Below are 9920 nucleotides of genomic sequence, written 5' to 3'. Positions count from 1 at the left end.
AATCTTATTGCTCCATATCCGAGTACATTGTGCAGGAGACAAGAGAGGCCGCAATTTTAAAAAGTGTAATTTCATCAGACATTCTAGTCAAAATTCCAAGAGAGTGTATATAATTTCGTTGCCTATCTCTCTTAGTGACTGAAGTTTGCAACACCTACATTAATCATGTCAACAAAATTTAACTAAACCAAGACATAATCATATTGTGAAAATGCGTCTTTCGGCATTAATTAACAATAAAATTGATCATATTAAATTTAATTTGTTTATTGGAAATATAACAAATATTCTTGGGCTCTTTACTCCAAGCGCAACTTTGAAAAAAAAAAGTTAATTCCTTCTTAATATCTGGAAAAAAACATCCTTCCCTCCAAGAACTCCCAATCTTGCTCTTGGGGTGACTCGAACTCACAACCTCTTGGTTGAAAGTGGATGGTGCTTACCATCAGAACAACTTAAATATTATGAACTATAAAAAAAAAGATTAAAAAATTAATTAAAGTGGAGCGGAGGAACACCGTGATATGTAATGATGTTACTTGCAAGTTGCAACAAAAATTAGAAGAGAGAAAGTGAGAACCGTAAAACAAGTCACTAAAATTAATTGTTTCTATTGTTTTGAGATATACTAAAGAAGAAAGAGTCGGGGAAGAAGAAAAAGTGTGGGAAGGGAAGAAGAAAGAGGTAACAAATCAGATATACATCTATTTTGAAGACTGGCACAAATGCTACTTTGACTTGGCATTTCTCCAATATTAAATATTCGCTACGAAAATTTTCAAGTGTTTTGACTATTGAATGATTCTGGGCAGAAATGTGTTTCACCTAAACGCGTTAATAGTTTAGTTTAAATTTCCAAAGTAATTATCCAATGCTGAATACGCAAAGGTATTCCAGGCCAAAATTCATCAAAATCCGAATTCTAGACTCAAGATCATGGCTTCCGTCGATTTAGGGAATCCATCTAACAAACAAACAGTGACTGTCACCGGAGTTGAAGAAACCCTAGACGACCGAATCAGTCAATTGCCGGACTCACTCCTAATTCAAATTCTCTCTCTTTTGCCAACCAAGGAGGCATTCAAAACCTGTATTCTATCAAAAAGGTGGCAGTATCTCTGTACTTCAGTTTATAACCTAAATTTCACTGACGCAGAAAATATGCGACAAGAAGCCTTTATATCCTATGTAGACTATGCATTAGCTCGTTGCACTTCTTCCAAAATCAAAAAATTCCAGCTCACTTTCGGTTGGCAGCATGTTTACTGGTCGCAATACAGCCAATGGCTGGCGTTTGCTGTCGAAAAAAGAGTGGAACATGTTGAATTGAAGTCATTTGGTGATGATTATGACATTTTCACATTGCCTCAATTCATCTGCACTTGTTCCTCGTTGATAACATTGAAATTGATCCGTTGTGCACTTGATAAAGAAGTAATTATAGCGTGGAAGTCGCTAAAGAGCTTAGTGTTGATCGATATGGTGTTAGATGGTGACGATATTGTGAACCTACTGTCAGGTTCTCCTGCTTTGGAAACTTTGGAATTTAATTTATGCATGGGTTTCCGTCGTCTGGAAATTAGTTCGTCAAATTTGAAGAGACTAAATATTAAAAGCTGGAGGTTGTTGGATGTCGAAGATGATCATTCCTTGGAAATTTTTGTGCCATATCTTCAGCATTTGGAGATCTCTGGAAGTATTTCTGATCTCAAGTGCAGGCTACTAAATGTATACTCTTTGGTCAATGCTAAACTTACTTTCAAAATTGATTGCGAAAAAGATATTCAGGATTGGAATGGATATTATGTCGATGATGCAGAGGACAGTTGTCGTGATTATCATCAATCATTTATCATAGTCGTGCAAGATTATCTTCAAAAGTTAAGTAATGTGACCAACCTCACAATTGGAACATGGTTAACAGAGGTTTGTTTATTAGTCAAAATACCTTATTTACTCTATTTGATTTTTAGCAAAAAGTTGCAAAAGGAGAAAGGTTTTCAGAATCAGATGCAATTGGGAACTTTTATGCAGATTGTAGAGACCACTCTGAACAAGAAGACAATTAATAAATTCCAGTTGCAGAATATATCTTTATAAATCATCAAATTTATAAAGATATTTTGCCAGCTCTGACCCCTTAATATATTCGATTTTAATTTATCAGAGTATCACAACAGGGTTAAGACCATTTTCCATAAATTAACCGACAAAGTCTGCTTAGCTGCTTACAATCTCATGTTGCAGGTCCTGTGCATGCTGCAGCTCGAAGAGGTGCCAATTCCAGAACTAAAATGCAAATATCTAACGCTAGAGTTGCATTTGAAAAAGCTTAATTTGTATGGGGTAGCTAGCCTTTTGCGAGCCTCGCCTCATGTGGAGACACTCAACATAGACATGGCAACGATGAGTGTAACTTCCTGGAACTTTTTCTCCTCTGTTTACAAATTCATTTTATGATGGTTTAACACTTCCCTCTCCCGTAAAGTTGTTTCTGAAGTAGAATGCAAATATATCCTTTATTGTCAGAAGCTTTGCTAATGTCACTGTTGTGTTGCTACCTTTGGCCAGTGGCAGAATTAGAATTTTCACTAAGGGGTGTCAAAATAAAAAAATTTAAATATACGAAGAAGTCAGGGGATTCAACATATAATATTCATACATTTAAAAAAAAAGGTACATAGCTACACAATGCAATTTTCTGGCGAATTGATATCCCTTGGTATAAGGTGGCTCCGCCACTGCCTTTAGCAAATGAGCTATGAGACGAAAAGGTTTTTGCGCTATCACTCATTTCTTGGGTTACTTATGCCATGAATCTTTATGATATGAACACCCATCCTAGTCTGTTTTCAAGTACTATTAAGATTTGTTGGTTCTGAAATAATTCTCTACCACACACTTCTGCTATGGAATCACATTGTCACTTTAGTGCAATTTCCATTAGGCTACCTTCATATGGTCCTGATTACATTCTCTGTCTCCAGCTTCATGATTCCTTCTGTCACTTTAAGTTAAGATATTTGGCCAAAGGAGATAATGTTGATTTGCGGAGATGGACTTCAAGCTTTGTGTGTCCCAGCCTCAAGAATGTTAAGATTATCAACTCCTTGGGGGTGTGCTTGAAGGATCATTTCACACAGGGCTGTGACAAGCTTTTCGAACTTTCAAAATTTCTGTTAAAGAATGCGACTGTTTTGGAGAAGTTCTTTATCATATCAAAGACAAGAAAGTGCAGGAGATGTTCAACGGACTGTGTGTCCCGATATTTTTTTCAATTGGCTGAGAAATTGTTAGGTTGTCCAAGATCCTCAACCAATTCTGTGATTATCTTCCAAGAGTGAGCTTTCCACGACTTGACTGCAAGTAGTTTCCTGTCGCAGGATACAAGAAATGTTGACTTATATTGAGTTGTCAAAGTATATTTCTGTTGATTTTAGGTTACAACTTCATAGTTTGTTAATCTTGATGTACGACTTGAAAGTTCTGCATTACCTAAAGCCTAGCTTCATTCATTATTCTCTTCTATTCCAGTGAATGACTAAAAATTCCTGGTGGTCGTCCTCAATGTGGACTTGTGTTTGACCGTTAGATTGTAATCTCTAAGCCAATGCAGATAAATCATTTAATTCGAGTGGTTAAAAATAGTCAGAAGTCCATAAAACCTTTACAAATCCTCCAGGTAAGGGAGAGCTAGGCCTCTAGTGAGCATTTCTAGATCCCTCATTGAAACTTATACAAACAAAATGGTCTATTAATCCAGCAAACTTGGAGGTAAAAACCTTCAATGGCAACCTACATAATTCGAGCAGCATTATACGAGACATTGAGCAGCTAGAGCTAGTTTTCGATTTCGTTACTTGTTCGATGCTGTAACTTTAAATGTGACTTTTGGCCACCCTAGTAAGCTTTCAAAATTGAAGGACCAGTGTTGTTGATAAAGAAGATGAAGAGTTGGAGACAAATGTAAGAATGGAAGGATAAAAATGTCAATTATACTATATGTAGAATCAAATTAGCCTATTTTCGCAATAATGTAAAAAACCGAGGCAATATCTAAAGACTAGTTTCTCAGGTGAGCAACGTAATAAGCAAATTTGTGTAATATTTTGAAGTAGGGGTGATTTACAAAAATGATTCCTATAAGGCTGGTCTTAAATTTTGGGTCCGCTTAAATTAATTTTAAAAAGGGATTTTTACCTAGCTATACTACATTAGAAACCTATTTACCTATGTTCTCTATGTTTTGTAGTTTTTAATAAGTATCTAGGTTTTTCTTACAACTTGTATACATTGCTTCTTAAAAGGCTCTCATCCCATTATTAGTGCCTTCAATTAAGGGATTCAATTGCATCCTTTCCTTTTTTTTCCCTTCTCCTCTTCTCTCTCTCTCTCTCTCTCTCTCTTTTTAAAAATTAAAATCCCTTAATCTACGTCCAAAATCTCCATCTTCTCTCTTCACCATTGCCGACAACTTTATATTATTAAAAGATATTCAAAAATTGTATGATAATTGTATTATAATTGAGTTGAATTGTATCAGATACATCAATGCCTAAAACATAAATGTATGATACTTGTATCACAATTGTATCTAACTTGTATCTGGTACATTAATACACAAAATAATACCTGATATAATACTAATAAATTAATATATAATTATCATATTTGTGATACAAATTGTGAAATTCGTCACGAATTCACAACTGCTCGTAACAATATACAATGAATATATAATTATCATACATATGTAATACAATTCCTGCAACAATTATGATACATATATAATTATAATACAATTGCGATACATTTTCTGAAAAATTGTGATACAATTACGATTTTCATCTTCCTCGAGTTTCAATCACAACTCTACACTAAAAATTTAATATAATAGTATTATAATTGTATTAGTATTGTATTCACAACTTACCCACAACTTGATTGTAGAGCAAATTTTCGAATTTCTTCTGTATTGTATAAATAAGAAAGAGATTTTGGATGATTGAAAGAGAGAAATCGAATATCAAAAGCTTTGGAAGAGGAAAAAATCTGCAATTTGGGGGGATAACAGTGGATGATTGGAAGAGAGAAATCGGATATCAAAAGCTTTGGAAGAGGAGTGAGTAAGCAAGATTTTTGGGTTAGAAAGATTTTGGATATTAGTGGGTAAGGGAGAATTCTTAAGGTGGGTAAGTACAAATTTGGGTAATTGTTAAAGAAAGAGTGAAGATGTTTTTGTAATCCTTTGGAAAAGGAAGAGAATCTTAAATGTAGGGAGATTATGTGTAACTGATACGCTATATTTAAGGTATGTTGTATTTTCTCTTTTTTATGATTTTGTATAAAACTAGTAAATATAGGTATATAAAGTAATTAACAAGGAACCTAAATAAAGGTAGTAAATAGGTTTCTAATATAGTATATCTAGGTAAAAATCCCTTTTAAAAACGACCTCCGCTTAAGAAAATCTTTTGGGCAAATTCTTGTTGCCCATTGGGCCAGGTAAAAAGAAGAATTTTTTTCCACTAGCCGAGGGAAGAAGTAGCAACAGAATATCGCTATTATGAAAAAAAAAAACGTAGGATAAGAAACTCTATTTGATAGAAGGGATGGCTAAAAGGCCAAATTCGACTATAAAAAAAAGAGATCAAAGAGAGGGAGGGAGCTAGATGAGCACTTGCAAAAGAGCGGCCGACATACCTAAAATTGCTATAGTAAAGTAGAACGAAAGTACCTATTAAGGGTTCTACCTTTTCTTGTGTGTTCATTAGTTGTGGGCATAAATTAGTTTTGTACGAGACAGGAGTTCGGGACATTCAATAAATCACAGTGAACCTATTCAATTGGCCACAAGTTTTGCCTCATACGCAAAAGTTGCATGTATGCTCAATTGTTCACAAGCTATGACGGATGGGCAAGAGTTGGTACTATTCATTTTACCTATCGTGTTAAATGGTTTCAAGTTGTTATGTATTGTCAAAAGTTAATTGTATTGTTCAATTGTTCACAACGTTTTCCTCCATTATATAAAGAGTTGTTTGTCTAATCCAAAAAATAATACACTTTTTAAACTCAAAATGCATATTCTTAAATTGTTATTGGAAAATACAGTTGGAATTGATCATGATTAAATTTTGAAAATAAAAAGTCAATCAGTAACAACTGAAAAATCTTGCCCAATAGGTAACACACTGCACTATCTTCAATCTCTAAAACTTATGAAAATGTCTCGAACTCCTGTCTTATGGCAAAACTAATATATGCGCATATTACAGCTAGAAATTATGCCCAATAAATTTTTATAACTTGAGGTCATGTTTTAAAGATTTTGTTAAAGTAGAGCCAATAATATAAGAGGTAAAGTTAAACTATGTCGTATAATTAAGAAAAAGTACGTAAAATACAGTCTATATTTTCCAAAAAGTCAGTTTCACACTCAATCTTTACTGGCGTTCTAGTACCACCCTATTATTATTTATGATAAAATTAATACCTCCTTCAAAAATGAGGTGGCAGAAAAAGTGGATTCACCTCACTCAAAGCGCGTGGGAAGATGAAAAAATATTAAAAGATGCTTAAATTATACATGTCATTTCTTGGTTGGTTGTTACATTTAGTTACACTTAATTAGTTGTATTTAATGTAATACTAATCCTTTTATTTATTTTTTCCTTTCTCTTCTTTATTTTCCCGTTGTCTTCTCTTCTCTCTCTCTTTCCTTTCTTATTACATATGAGTAATGAGATGAAAATACTTGTTAACGTTTTTTCACAATCTATGTGTGTTCACCGTGATCTGGAAAGCCATCAACTGTTGGAAAAAAATAAAAAAAATGTGAAAATGCCACGTGTCAGAGTTCATCATGGATAGGGTGGTACTAAAAGGTATGTAAAAGTTGACTTTTTGGGACAAGTACATCTGCAACTTATGTGTTTCCCTATAATTAAATAGGTGTTATAAGAAAATTAAATTATGGTAGATATCTACTCTTCTTCATTATCTCCATAACTCTTAATACTCTAATAATTATGGAGTTATGATTGTAACTCCATGATCTTCCTCTCAAATGTTTAATAACATGTTCAATGACATATTTTATAATAATGATTCTTCACTTTTCGTGCCTATATAAAGGTCTTGTAATAGATAGGAATATATAACACAATTGAAGTAGAAGAAAATCTTTCCTTCTCTCTATCTCTATTTCTTGTTCATGTTTTATTAAATTGCTTTTATTTCATAACAATATTTCTTGTTCCTATTTTACTAAATTATTTTAATTTCATAACACGTTATCAACATGATCTCTAACAAATTGAGTTACATATGTCTATAAATTTTTACTGTATCAGTCAAGGTTTGGTCAAGCCTTTCAAAAAGTCAATGCTAACACCGAACTACTCAGCTTTTATGTCCACTCGCCAGTGTTCTGGTTTGTTTTCCAACTCTTGCAACTCATATGTTATTGTGTTTATTAGAAAAAAAATCAATGATTTACTGAAGTTTCTGGGGGTGGATTACAACATAATACCACGGGGAAAAAATGCATTAAACATTTGAACCATATTTTCCCATAAAAAATATACTATAGCATATTCATCTTGTAGGAATAACTTTCTTTTTCTGCTTTGTTCTTTTCCTGATGTGTGTGGTCAAATATGTGACATGTTGGATTAAGAATAAGTTAAATTAACAAGATTTCACATTCATATTTTAAGAGTTAAGACTTGTTCCCATTTTTTTTAGCAATTGTATTTCTAATGCTTAATCCATCATTTAATTTAAGAACTAAGTATTGGTTGGACCTTTCATCTCTGGTCTTAACAAATTAAAGCATGTTATAGAGTGGTATTGTGTGTCTCTTTCTTTGTTTACATGAAATAAGTATGGATCCTATTATTAACTAAATTGTAGAAGAAAGCAACTAGCAACAGATTATAACTCCTTATTTTTATGGTTGTTAGACATAACTTATTTCATGGTATAATAAAATGCAATCTCTTGGTATTAAACATATGATTTACGTGTACTTTTCATAGTTTCCAGAATGTATGTACGCTGCATTAAACTATTGAAATTTGATTATGCAAATTTTTTTTATATGACTAAAAAGATCAGCATATATTGTCTCCCATGAAACTAGTTTCTTTTACTAACAAGGAAGACGAAATTTTCTTTAACAAAGCCTTTTGTTGAGCAACTCAATAAGTGTAGTATCTATTTCTCTGAAATATTAGTAAAGCACATTTATTGGAAGTTGTGTTGATATGACAAATGCCTTCAAGTCCTAGCACACCATGAGGAGTGGTACACCATGATAATAAGATTTTGGGTTAGAGTCCCAATGCCTTATGGATTAACATACTTTTATAAGGGTAAGGCATTAGGTTCGAGTCCTAATGCATCATATTGATGATATAATGATGACTAAGAAAAAAATAATGTGCTTTAGATAAAAATCTCGTCCCACTGGATATGCTCCATTTCCTAAAGTGAATATGGTAGCAGGGTATAATAAATCTAAATGAAGACAAATGGTTGACGAATGAACATTGGTGTGACAAATGAAAAAATAATAATAGTCATTATTATGGTAATTATAAAAAGCGAGAACAATAATAGTTATGAAAAAATAATAAAGCACGTCGCTATGATTATACTCCATTCTTTGAAGATAATGTGACTTGTGATAAACATTGCGAATGCAGACCAATTCATGAAGGTGAATGTAAAAATATGTAATGAATAAAGACATGCAAGACATGATTGGATGAATACCAAAAAACTCACCTCTAAGGGAGGTTTGAGTGAAATAAAGGAAATAAATATTATTGTGTGGTTACATGAATATATCATTGGTCGCGTACATGTGATACGCCAAAAATATTTTGCCATGCCTTATAAAAGTTATTAAAGGCAAAAATTAAGTAAGAAATGATTTTGCTTATGATGATTTTGACCATGACAATTTATTATGATATATTTTTCTCCGTGAATGAGACATTCACCATATGGATGGTATGACAAAAGATCTTGTTGTAGAAGATCAATTAAGAGCTCCGGAAGAACTAATTTATTACTACCCGAATGAATAAAATTATTCATGACATTGATATTGTAGTAAGTCTCAAAAGAAACCTTTTGAGTTTCAAATATATTAGTCAAAGTGGTTGGCATATTGAGACTATAAATGAAAGGAAGATTGAATATATTCAAATTACTATAATCATACCGGGATATGAAAGGCTACTTGACTTTTCTTTTATTTGTAATTGTCGTGTATGCTGATGATTTAAATATTATTGGAACTCTTGGGGAGATTCCTAAAGCAGTAGACTGTTTAAGAAAGAATTTGAAATGAAAGATCTTGAAAAGACAAAATTTTATCTTGGTCTACAAATTGAGTATATGAAAGATGAAATTTTTATCCATAAATCAGCATACACAGAAAAGATTTTAAAGCGATTCTATATGAATAAAGCACATCCATTGAGTACCATCGATGGTTGTGAGATCACTCGATATAAATAAAGATCCATTCTGATCTCATAAAAATAATGAAGAGTTTCTTAGTCCCGAAGTACCATATCTTAGTGCAATTGATGCACTAATGTATCTTGCTAATACTACAAGGCCTGACACAATTTTTTCAGTTAATATCTTAGCAAGATATAGCTCTGCTCCTACAAGAAGATATTGGAATGGAATCAAACTTATATTGCGGTATCTAAAAGGGACTACCGATATGGGCTTATTTTATGGCTATGTGTTTACATGTGGAGGCACAATAATCTTGGCGATCGACTAAACAATCAATCGTGGCTACTTCATCTAATCATAGTGAGATAATTGATATTCATGAAGCAAGTCGAGAATGTATATGGTTGAGGTCTATAATACATCTTATTCGAGACAAA

At 32.8% G+C, this 9920-nt stretch overlaps 1 protein-coding gene across 1 annotated transcript; it reads left to right on the top strand.

Moving 5' to 3' along the window:
- Positions 1-754: 754 nt before the first annotated feature.
- On the top strand, positions 755-3647 carry LOC104110170 (F-box protein At5g03100-like). The gene is made up of 3 exons (XM_070200057.1): positions 755-1926; positions 2248-2412; positions 2988-3647. Exons 1-3 carry the CDS (start codon positions 937-939, stop codon positions 3342-3344), a joined length of 1512 nt encoding a protein of 503 aa, XP_070056158.1. The 5' UTR covers positions 755-936; the 3' UTR covers positions 3345-3647.
- The last annotated feature ends 6273 nt before the right edge of the window (positions 3648-9920 follow it).

Source organism: Nicotiana tomentosiformis, chromosome 4, assembly GCF_000390325.3.
Source record: "Nicotiana tomentosiformis chromosome 4, ASM39032v3, whole genome shotgun sequence".
Classification (NCBI taxonomy): domain Eukaryota; kingdom Viridiplantae; phylum Streptophyta; class Magnoliopsida; order Solanales; family Solanaceae; genus Nicotiana; species Nicotiana tomentosiformis.
This window is presented reverse-complemented; position numbering and strand designations above follow the sequence as displayed.

Bases quoted from the DNA above. Each gene is read 5' to 3' on its own strand.
- LOC104110170 (XM_070200057.1), top strand. From the start codon at position 937: ATGGCTTCCGTCGATTTAGGGAATCCATCTAACAAACAAACAGTGACT. The intron at 1,927-2,247 runs GTTTGTTTATTA...CTCATGTTGCAG, and splicing joins TTGGAACATGGTTAACAGAG to GTCCTGTGCATGCTGCAGCT. The intron at 2,413-2,987 runs GTAACTTCCTGG...CTCTGTCTCCAG, and splicing joins TAGACATGGCAACGATGAGT to CTTCATGATTCCTTCTGTCA.